This window comes from Bos javanicus, chromosome 29 (assembly GCF_032452875.1).
Source record: "Bos javanicus breed banteng chromosome 29, ARS-OSU_banteng_1.0, whole genome shotgun sequence".
NCBI lineage: Eukaryota > Metazoa > Chordata > Mammalia > Artiodactyla > Bovidae > Bos > Bos javanicus.
The window spans coordinates 38,326,489-38,338,353 of record NC_083896.1 but is presented as its reverse complement, the minus strand read 5'-3'; the positions used below and the strand labels follow the sequence as shown (position 1 = coordinate 38,338,353).

General features: G+C 45.5%; 1 protein-coding gene across 1 annotated transcript; it reads left to right on the top strand.

The window, feature by feature from the left end:
- The first annotated feature begins 1,980 nt into the window (after window positions 1–1,980).
- Window positions 1,981–11,042, top strand: LOC133241266 (pregnancy-associated glycoprotein 1-like). The gene is made up of 9 exons (XM_061406530.1): window positions 1,981–2,081; window positions 3,159–3,309; window positions 4,287–4,404; window positions 4,503–4,621; window positions 5,808–6,001; window positions 6,918–7,034; window positions 8,702–8,843; window positions 8,931–9,029; window positions 10,731–11,042. Exons 1-9 carry the CDS (start codon window positions 1,981–1,983, stop codon window positions 10,878–10,880), a joined length of 1,191 nt encoding a protein of 396 aa, XP_061262514.1. The 3' UTR covers window positions 10,881–11,042.
- The last annotated feature ends 823 nt before the right edge of the window (window positions 11,043–11,865 follow it).

Here is an 11,865-nt window from a genome sequence, read left to right as displayed (position 1 = left end):
GACATTACTATGTCAACAAAGGTCCGTGTAGTCAAGGCTATGGTTTTTCCAGTGGTCATGTATGGATGTGAGAGTTGTACTATAAAGAAAGCTGAACCTCTAAGAATTGATGCTTTTGAACAGTGGTGTTGGAGAAGACTCTTGAGTGTCCCTTGGACTGCAAGGAGATGCAACCAGACAATCCTAAAGGAAATCAGTCCTGAATGTTCACTGAAAGGACTGATTCTGAAGCTGAAACTCCAATACTTGGCCACCTGATACAAAGAGCTGACTCATTTGAAAAGACCCTGATGTTTGGAAAGATTGAGGGCAGGAAGAGAAGGGGATAACAGAGGATAAGATGGTTGGATGGCATCACCAACTCAATGGACATGAATATGTGTGGACTTCGGGAGTTGGTGATGGACAAGGAGGCCTTGCCTGCTGCCATTAATGGGCTCACAAAGAGTTGAATACGACTGAGCAACTGAACTGAACTGAAGTTGTTGAATATAGTGTCAGATATCTTTCCTTTTTTCCTTTTGGTATTCTTTGGTTTTGTTTTGATGGGCAGGACTTTTGTTTTTCCTTAGAAGATATTCCACTTTGAATGTAGAGTCATAAGTCTGAATCTTAAAGCCACTTAAGTAATGTGTTTTTATAGGTAGCTAGTCAACAACTTGATGCAGTTAGATTTATTAGTCTTTGTTCTCAATTTGTTCAGTTCAGTTCAGTCCTTCAGTTGTGTCTGTCTCTTTGCAACGCCATAGACTGCAGCATGCCAGGCTTCCCTATCCATCACCAACTCCCGGAGCTTTCTCAAGCTCATGTCCATCGACTTGGAGATGCTATCCATCCATCTCATCCTCTGTCTTCTGCTTCTCCTCTTGCCTTCAATCTTTTCTAATAACAGGGTATTTTCCAATGAGTCAACATGTTCAGTATGCATTCAGTCTCTTTTACAATCAACCAACATGAATTAAATTCCTCTCTGTCCTCACTGCACTCCCAATTCTAGGCCAGAAACAAAAAACTGCAGAGACTGACGGCTGATAACAGCACATTGCTGTGGAGATTTTGTTCCCACTTTTTTGGGGGGGTAAATAAAATTAGTTGCTAACATTAAAATCAGTAGACTGTACATAAATATCTAAACTTCTGATTCTCTTGAAAACATGCCCAACAGGCCTGCTTTCCAGCATGGGCGAAGTGAAGGAAAGGCTGCTCCCAGAGGTAAGGCCTGTGCTGCCCAGATTCCATGCCCACCTAGTCCTAGTATCATATCTCCTGCCTCCTGGGGCCAGGAGTTTGTGAAAACCAGGCTTCTAGCTCTCTTAAGATAAAGACTACTTTTGTCTTCATCAACTTTGACTTTGAAGCCTTTAACCCAGAACCTAGCACACAGTTCTTCCTTGTACGTTTGTTAGATGATATAAAATATCTTGTGGATGCATATGACATTTCTTCCAATACTGAAACCATGCAATTGAAGTACTGTTCTGCCCTAAATCTTTGATGCAGCCTGGCATCATAGGTGCCCCTGATGTCTGCCATTAGACCCACTACCTAAAGCCAGTTGTTTGTCCCTGGGTTGTCCCTGAAGTCTTCACTTTGCCATTTGACAACTTATCATCCTAGCAATGTCCTTGCATATCTCATGAGGTGGCTAGGAAGATGACATGAAACCACAGGTGTCAAACATGGCCCCAAGTATCCATTTTCATGATGATTTTGGCAGTTATTTCTCCAAGTAGGCAAGGTTCTCCATCTTCTTAGATTTCCATGTAGATCAGTTTGATTTTCCAGCCAAGCTTCAAGGAAGAGATTACAGTTCAATTCTCTGTATTCTGAAAAGCTTCAAAGTCCATTCGCCAAGAACACTGATGAAGGTAAAGATTTTATCGAGACCTTTGTGTTTTTTTTCAGATCTTTTAGTGGCCTAAAGGGGAAAACTAGGGTAGGTCAGAGCATATATAACTAGGGGCTCCCGGTCACCACTACATGCTAAGAACCAAAACTTCCCTGAGTACTTGGAACCAGGAAAGAAGCATGAAGTGGCTTGTGCTCCTCGGGCTGGTGGCCTTCTCAGAGTGCATAGTCAAGTATGTATGGGGACTGTATGTCACATCATATTCCTTTCTCGGATTTTTCTTTTCATCTGATTATTCTACCACCCATCAGATTTGAAGGGAATGGAATATTTCCCTAAGAGTCTTAAAGTTCAACTCTTACTTTTTGATAAGTAACTTGCTATAGGAACTGTGGATCCCAAGGTCTTGGTGTAAATTTGGGTTGCACAAATCTTGGGGTTCAGACATGTCATGACCTGTTCAAAATGCAACTCCTTGCAACTGTTCAGTGCACAGTCTATGCAGATGTTGATGTGGTCCTCTGGAATAGCACTTTTCTACATTTTGTTCAACATGTCCTCTTTTCTCCTGTCTATTTCAATGTGTATATGCCTATGTCTACATCTCTGTATCACTGTCATTTATCTCTCCATCTCTTTGGAGGTCACTGGGAGTGTATTTCTCTTTGTGTTGTTTGCTTTTAATTGTTCATTTGACTCTTACTTCCTTCTCAAGCCTCTGAATTTCCCTTAATTGTTCCCTATATCTTGGATTCTTCTTTTAACTCTCTCCTCTCTTTCAACTTTGAGGAAGATACACCATTTTATATACACTGATTTATATCTGACGAGCAGTGTGACCACTGCCAACTCAGAAACCTCTTGTATTTCAAATTGCTCCCTTGTAAAAGAGGATAAGAGTCCCCCTTCTACCTCCTTCCTTGAGGTTCTTTGAGAAGGAATGAGTGGGATGCCAACGGCAATGCTGATGGCTGTCATTGTTGAGACTTCCTATTTATCAGGTACCTTATATCCATCACTTCACATATCCCCAAGGTATTCTATTTGGAGGGTTTGTATTGTTACATTCCACCATTTTGCTGAAGGGGAGACTCAGACACCACATGGTCATATGGCTTACCCAAGATTGCAGAAAAGAATCTGTATTCAAAACTATGTCTTTGCCATGTTTTATGCATAAAATTCTGATAATAATGTGCCTCATAAAAATGATTAGAAAATACACAGGGCCATTACAATGACAGTTATACCTTTACACTGACAGCTAATTGTAGCATCTTTGTTTTCTTTGTCAAATGCTCGGTGAAAGAATACCTCTAAGGAGAGTGAAGACCATGAGAAAAACTCTCAGTGGAAGAAACATGCTGAACAATTTCTTGAAGGAGGATCCTTACAGACTGTCCCAGATTTCTTTTCGTGGCTCAAATCTTACTATTCACCCGCTGAGAAACATCAGAGATGTGAGTATTTGGGAAGGATGGTGCTCCACAGCGCCCCCTGGAGCTCCAGCCTAGCATGGGGCTCATCTGGAGGTGCCAGATGGGATGTTGGGGTTTGGGGTTCCTACAGGAGGCAGAGACACTGGAAAAGAGGGACCCCACCCAGAGGAGAAGGCACTCTCATCCTCAACTGTTGGTTTTTGTGACTGGGCCTGGCAATTACCAGGTGGCAGGTAAATATCCATTTTTGTGTCAAAGATGTGTCATTAGTTTGAGGGTGACTGTTCCCTCTGAACTAAGTGAGCCACTCAGTTACAGATGAATAGTGAACCATCACTGATCAGAAGGTAGAACCAACTGCAAAGCAATTGTGAATCCCCAGGTAAAGGAATTCAGTTTCCACAGATACAAGAATGACAGCAGAAAAAACTTACTGAACCTGTATTCTGTGTATTGCCATAAGAATCTAACACAGTGCTTACTGTTTTTAGATTAGAAAAGGGCTTATTTTGTCTTCAAGAATGCCAATGCCAGCCTGAGAGATAGGCAAAGAGTAAATACATCTCAAATAAAACAGTCACCTGTGTGGTGTTGATTGGATGTGGTCTAAGTTTAGAGGGAGTGGCTGGGGTTCATCAAGTAGGACCTCCTGGAGAAGGGGGTGCTATGCCTTGTTTTGAAGAGACTACAGAGCTTCTCAAATGAAGGCACGAGGACTTTCCGGGGTGTCCAGTGGTCCTGGAGGCCCAGTGCTTATGCCTCTTGGCTTCCCATGAAGGAGCTATGACTTCAACGCCTGGTCATAGAGTCAATATCCTGCATACAATGTAGCACAGGAAAAATATATCAAATGCAGATACCTCTGTGACCAAAGTCTATGAGCTGCATGGTGGTTAGAAAGTGGTCTCAAGAGATATGTGACACCCAGAGGGAGGCATCAATGTGGGAATAGAGGATAGCCAGTTCTGCACTAACCCACTCCCTCCTTCTCCCTGTAGATCTTCTATGTCGGAAACATCACCATTGGAACACCCCCTCAGGAATTCCAGGTTATCTTTGACACAGGCTCATCTGACTTGTGGGTGCCCTCGATCGATTGCAACAGTACATCCTGTGGTGAGTACAGACACCCCCTACCCGGGCCATCTTTCACTTGCCCTGCTACCCTGTTTCCACCCTTGGCACCTGATGACACTCATCTCTTGTGTCTGCAGCTACACATGTTAGGTTCAGACATCTTCAGTCTTCCACCTTCCGGCCTACCAATAAGACCTTCAGGATCATCTATGGATCTGGGAGAATGAACGGAGTTATTGCTTATGACACAGTTCGGGTAACAGTGTAACATATGCTGAGTCAGGACTGGCTATAGAGTGACCATGGCTTGCAAAACAGATGCAGGACCATCTGGCAGGACCCTTCCTAGCCTAACTCCCATAGATATTGGCCACCTTATCCACAGGATCATGTCTCTGGGGGGGCAGTGACCATGGTGACACACAAGCAAACAAATTAGCTAACCCAGAGAGTGGCTTGAGATGTGGACTTGCAGCTCCTCTGCCAATGAGCAGTTCAAGGTCCATTTATCTGGGAACGAGAAGGGATAAAGCACCCACTTTTATATTCACAGACTGTTCCAGCCACTTTCAGGTAATAACTGGTTTAATTCTGCAACAACTCCACAAAGCAGTTACTCTGATTAGCTCATGAGACATATGAGGAAACTGAGGTCCAGACAGCAAGGGCCTTGCTGAGAGCACACATGTGATAAAACATGGAGTTAGGCTGGCTTTTCAGGACTGAAGTTGCTGTGGGGTGTTTAGGGACAGGATAAAACTGATCTGAGGGCCATGGGGGCAGTCAAGGGCTTCAGGTATCCAGAGTGGGAAACTGGAGGCCTGAGAAGTCAAGGGGCCTGATAAATGAGTTTTCACTCTTGAGCACCCTAATAAATCTATGGCTTGCCTCCCCCAAAATATTTGAGTAGTTCCCCTCTCTCTCTCTCTCTCTCATACACACTCACAGAAATACACAGATATCCCCAAAAGTGAATTCCCCAGGCAGTAATTTCATAGAACTCTGCAAGCAAGATTGAGTTTTTGGCTTCTGTCTTTCTGGACAGATGCAGAGTCCACAGTACCTTACAGAGAATGCAGTCCATTCCTGTCATTAGGTCACAGTGACACCAAAGAGAAGGCTATCTTGCTCTTGATTGTTTTGTCCATAAGGTGGCATCAATGGGACCTGTCCTGACTCTTGGTTGCCCTACTTGTACAGGAGCCACGAGGCCAATTTAACTCACTCAGGTGGTGTTTTTCAGAGGGGCAGATGTTTTAAAATTCACAGCCTCTCTCAAATGGAACCTAAATTCCCCTTCTACCTTGCGCTAACCGTCTGTGGGCAACCAAAGACAGAGCCCAGCCTCAATTCTTCTCTGAGGATCTAATGGCAATGCACCCCAGCCCAGTCCTAGCCCCACTTCACATATCTGTAAGTGGGAACACTCTTCTCTCCCACAGATTGGGGACCTTGTAAGTACCGACCAGCCATTTGGTCTAAGCGTGGAGGAATACGGGTTTGCGCACAAAAGATTTGATGGCATCTTGGGCTTGAACTACTGGAACCTATCCTGGTCTAAGGCCATGCCCATCTTTGACAAGCTGAAGAATGAAGGTGCCATTTCTGAGCCTGTTTTTGCCTTCTACTTGAGCAAGTAAGTCTGAGATGGACAATTCCTTTCTCTAAATTAACTGTAAGATGCTTTCAGTTGCACAAAAATTATAGAACACTTGATAAAGTATCCTGAGAGTAATATAACCAAGGATAACTATGGCCCCAGGGCCCTACCTGGCTTTACCACTGGTTTTTATAAATAAAATTTTAGTGGAACACAACTCTACTCCTGGGCTCAAGACCAGTAACTTGGTCTGGGGGGGTGGGCGGTGGGTCAGTGAGGAGGAACGCAAATGAAAGGCAACAGGAAACAAGTTGAAGGAAAAGGCACTAGTATTTGCTTATGAATTTGATAAGGAAGGAAGGAGAAGGATGGTGGATATCTTTCCTTCCTCATTAGCATTTCACTGAGAAACCAGGACCAGCTACCCAATTTGTAGGAGCCAGGGAGTAATGAAAGTGTGGGACCCCTTGTTCAAGACATATGAGGCATTTCAAGACAGGGAGAACAGAGGTGGGGTCCCTTCTGAGTGTGGAGCCCTTTGGACAATGTAGGTCATAGGCCAGTGGAGCCAACTCTGGGTGATGTGAACCCACACCCTTAGAACTCCCAGGCTTTATTTTCCTGAAAAATGACAAAGAGGACACGAGGAAAGCCAAAACACTTCAGCACCCTGTCCTATGATGGTGTCTGAGCACTCAGGTCGCTGGAGGTCCAGGGTGTCTTCAGAAGACATAAGGGATGGAGCTCAGACAAGTGATTCAGCTTCTAACCTCCTCTGTGCCACTCATGAGACATTAACAGACTTCAGTCTGGATCTAAATCTCTCCTAGATGCTATTTCTGCATCTGTACATCAGGACCTTATTAGGGTGTTGATCATTGGATAAGCACAGCTCTCAGACAGTGCTGTTGTTACTGTCCTCCAAGGATCCCACCCTCACTTCTCTCTACAGAGACAAGCGGGAGGGCAGTGTGGTGATGTTTGGTGGGGTGGACCACCGCTACTACAAGGGAGAGCTCAAGTGGGTACCACTGATCCAAGCAGTCGACTGGAGTGTACACGTAGACCGGTAAGCCTCTCCCTCTGAGGGTCAGCCCAAGTGATGCTCCCGCTAATGTACAAGGACACAGGCAGACACACACAAATGCATTCTCAGACACACAGTCACACAGACATATACAGCACCTTCAACGACAGAGACAGACACACAGACACATGGAAACACACAAGCAGACACATATAAACAAACACAGAGACACATAAAAACATGCATAGCTAGTCAGAGACACACAAGCACAAACAGAAACACATACAAACAAACACACAAGCACATAGATACACAAACAACCCATGGGTTCATAATCCCCAGGCCTTCTGAGCAAGGCTCTGACCAGGGTCCTAAAAGGGTCCAGAGAGGTCTGTGCAGCCGGGAGAGGGCTGCACCTACTGCCCTTTGAAGTGGAGAGCATGGTTAGAGGACTCTACAGTGTGGTGAACAGAGGATCAAGGAGAATTTCACCAGCCTGAACAGAGTTATGATAAGATGACCAACTGCCCAGGGCTACCTAGGACATAGGAAGTTCTCAGTACAGATAAATGTCATTTTAAAAACAGGGACAGTCCTGAGAAAATGGGGAAAACTGGTCTTAGGGAGCAGCTACCCAGCAGTGGAGAGGGGTTGGCTGCAGTCTTAAGACGTTAAAGCAACTAATTAAAAAGGCACCCCATGTTCATGGGCACACAGTGGGGCAGGGGCTATAACAGAGAATCAGGAAAGTGGGATCCAGGAGTGACCTGAGGACAAGAGGCATAATTGATAGGATTCTGTGTGATACTCTCAGACAAAAGCTGACTTATCCTTTGGAGTTTCTGTGGGCTAGTCATGTATTTCCTGGCCAGGGTCTCAGGGTCTGAGCTGGTTGTAGGAGCAGTTCTGGGAGACACCCTCTCCCAGAGGAGCCCCTCTCTCCCCCTACTATGAGAATCTGCTGCTCCTGCGAATCTCTATCTTCACTCTGTGTGTGACCCATTATTTGTTCCCCATCAGATACAGCTCTCTTGATGTTTCTTACTGTTTTCTCAGTCTTCATTCACTCATTGAACAGATAAGCATTGGACATCCACTGTGTGCCAGGCACTGTAGGGAGGCAAGGAGAATAAAACTCGCCCTCACATTTAAGAAGGCAGATGTACGTGAAGTGAATCACCCACATAGTGAATTGTAACTTTGGTACATGATAGACATGAGGAGGAGAAGGCAATGGCAACCCACTAAAGTACTTTGCCTGGAAAATCCCAGGGACAGCAGAGCCTGGCGGGCTGCTCTCTATGAGGTCACACAGAGTCGGACACGACTGAAGTGAGTTAGCAGCAGCAGCAGCAACAGTCATGAGGAAGGGTCTACAGAGATGACCAAGACAGGAGACTGATAAACACCAGGTGAAAGAATTCCCGAAAACAATACAATTAAGGTGGAATCTGGAAGATGAGAAGAAATTTGCTAATCAAAGGGGAGTGGAGTCTTCCAGGAAGGAAGGAAGACCAGCTTGTGTCAAGGTACAAAAGATCCTGGTGTATTCAAGTACTACATTTGAGGATATCAGGAAAGGTGCTGTGTCGAGAGCAAAGGAAAAGAGGGCAAAAGATGAAGGGCTGCTTAGGAGACAGTCGGGAAGGGGGCAACTCTGGGGAGACTCAGAGTGACCTTGATGCCCGCTTTCTTCCATTGTCTTTCAGCATCACCATGAACAGAGAGGTTATTGCTTGTTCTGAAGGCTGTGCGGCCCTTGTGGACACTGGGTCATCAAATATCCAAGGCCCAGGAAGACTGATTGATAACATACAGAGGATCATCGGCGCCACGCCACGGGGTTCCAAGGTGAAGGGTCATGCCCCAGGGTCACTCCCAGGCTCCACACACAACAAGGATCTCCAGGACCAACCTCTCACCCTCTCTCTCTAACAGTACTACGTTTCATGTTCTGCGGTCAATATCCTGCCCTCTATTATCTTCACCATCAACGGCGTCAACTACCCAGTGCCACCTCGAGCTTACATCCTCAAGGTGAGGGGACAATACTGAGGGTTGGTTCTCAAACTGGAACTTGCAGGAATCCTTGGGCTGCTGCTGGGAGGAGGGCGCCCTCTGGAGGCCATGTCACACTATTGCAGATGCTGCTGAGCCCAGTGGCTGGGCCAGTGCCTCCCACAAAACCAAACACTTGAGAGTAATGGGCTGTGTGGGACACTGATCTTCCTGAAATAAATGTGGAGATACCACACCATATGGCATGGTGGGAGTCAGGGAGAGGGGAACATTAAAATTCTCAGTCCTCAAAGAGCTTCAATTCAATCTGAACCCTTAGGTGCATGAACATGAAATTCAGTTCTAGCAGTCCCTGAAATAGGCCATGTTACATGGAGAATGGCTGGGGACAGTCCCAGTGTGATGTCCCTGCATAAGTTAACAGTCTGCCTTCCCTTCTCAAGATTTTTCTGGTTTGAATGATAAATTACATGGTCAGCCTAGTCCTAGCCTGCATCTTCCCCTTGCTCTGGACAGGTGCCTCCTTTTTCAGTTGGGATACCAGACCCCTCTGTGGGGAGGTTGGATAATAAGGTGAATAAAGGGTGCAGAGTGACTGCTCAGCCCCAGCAGAGGGAGGAGGCTTCATGTCAGCTCCCTGTGAGAGTTCAGAGCTGGCTGATGGACTCAAAGAAGACTTTGAGGAAGAGAGGGAATTTCAGGAATTCTAAAACAACAAACTCATTGAGCCATTTTGAGGGTTGCTTGGTTTAGGAAAAAGTGCACTGGATTCCATGCAAATGGCATCTCAAGGTGGTCTGCACTGGGGCACTGGGGACTTACTAGGGCTGATGAGGGCTATGGACTGACCATTGGGGATGGGGAACCAGAGTACGTTACCCAGCTAAGCCTGGAGTGGCCAAAGAGGGTGAATGTGGGCCAAAGGAGGCTTCTCAGAGTTCCTGGGTTAAGTCTTCAAGAACGTGTTGTGGGCACTGCCGTATTTAAGATGGATAACCAATAAAGAGTTACTTTGTAGCACAGGGAACTCCACTCAGTTATATGACAGCCTGGATGGGAGGGGTGTCTTTGGGACCAGGATACCCGGATACATATGGTTGAGTCCCTTTACTGTCCACCTGAAACTCAGAATATTGTTGATCAGCTATACTCCAATACAAAATAAAGTTTTGTTGTTTTTTTTTTAATAAAGTACGGATTGTGGGGATGGAGGAGGAGAACCAGCATTCTATGCAGAGAAAACAAGGAGCAGGAGTCAGAAGGAAAGAAACAGGGAGTGAGGGGAACTATGGACACACTTGTTCTTTTCAAAAAAATTATATTGAAGTGTGGCTAATCTTCAGTGATGCATTAAGTTCTGCTGCATAACAATGTGACTCAGTTATACACATAAAAATATATTTTTTCTTATTCTTTTTCATGTGGTTTATCACTGAATATTGAATATAGTTCCTGACACTCTACAGTAGGACTTTGTTGTTTTTCATTCCTCTGTTTCCCCAACTCCCAGTCCTCCACTCACCACACCCTTCCTCATGATAAACTGATATCTTGGCCCTCTTTGGTTTTGGATGAACTCTCATATCCCCTGCTGCTGAGAAAACCCCTTGATACTTACTAAAAGAGGGAAATAAAACAAAGAATTGTGCTGGGTCTGGATATTGGGGGAGTCACCGGTAAGGGTTCATGCTGACTGGTGTGTGTCTTTGACTTCCCCAGGATTCTAGAGGCCACTGCTATACCACCTTTAAAGAGAAAAGAGTGAGGAGATCTACAGAGAGCTGGGTCCTGGGTGAAGTCTTCCTGAGGCTGTATTTCTCAGTCTTTGATCGAGGAAATGACAGGATTGGCCTGGCACGGGCAGTGTAAATGCTTGGTGTGGCTCAAGAATCATTAAGGCCACTCCTAACACACACTCACTCACACTTTGGGCACTCCTGCCCAGGATGCTGGTGAACTGTATTTGGTGTTCTGTACACCCTATTCTCAGTAAAGAATAAAGGGTTTCACTCTTAATGATGCTGAAACAAAGGTTGCTTCTGTTTGTGTCTGGGTGTGAGGAATCTAGAACCAAGTCTGAATCAAAATTGAGAGGAGCCCTACTCCAACTGGCTTCAAGGAATAGGGAGACTCACTGAAATGATTCTGGGAATCCAGGACACAAGAATCAGAGCAAATACAAAGATCTCAGTGACTGGACCCAAGAAATCAGAAGCCATGAATTCTCTCACACCCTCACTATTTCCCTTCTGTCTACTTTGATGGTTTTAGCCTGGCAACTTTTTTTCTTTAGGCTTCTACACCTAGTGAGGGAGTTCAAGCTACCTGCCCTAGGGTTTTAAATCCTGAAGGCATCACCTAGTAAGGAAAAAAGTTTGCAGACATCAGAGTTCAAGGGTGTTCTCTGAATCACCCACTTCAGTTCACATGTACAGCCCTAGATCAGCCATCCTGGCAGGGACATGGGGTCTTATGACTGGCTTTACATGGTCTTTGGCCTTGACCCAGCAACACACATGGTTGTCAATTTCCTCCAGAGCTATGTGACTGATGCTGGGGAGAGGCAACCCCAGGGATAGCAACTGGCAGGTAGTCTAGGCCATGGAAGAGTTTGTGATGACCCACCAACTCCACCACTTCCACATTCAGAGGAATTATAAGGGATAATGAAATAGACTCTCTTCATCCCATCTCAGACGAACTTATCACTGGGCTTCTCCTCCAGTGGATTTTGGATGAGGTACTTCATGCAGAGCTGGTTCCCTCTTTTTCCCACGCCCCAGTCAACCAGCTCTCTGCCACATATGCCTGCTCTGTCCTTTCCAGCCCTACTTGGTAAATGGTGGCTCCAGTG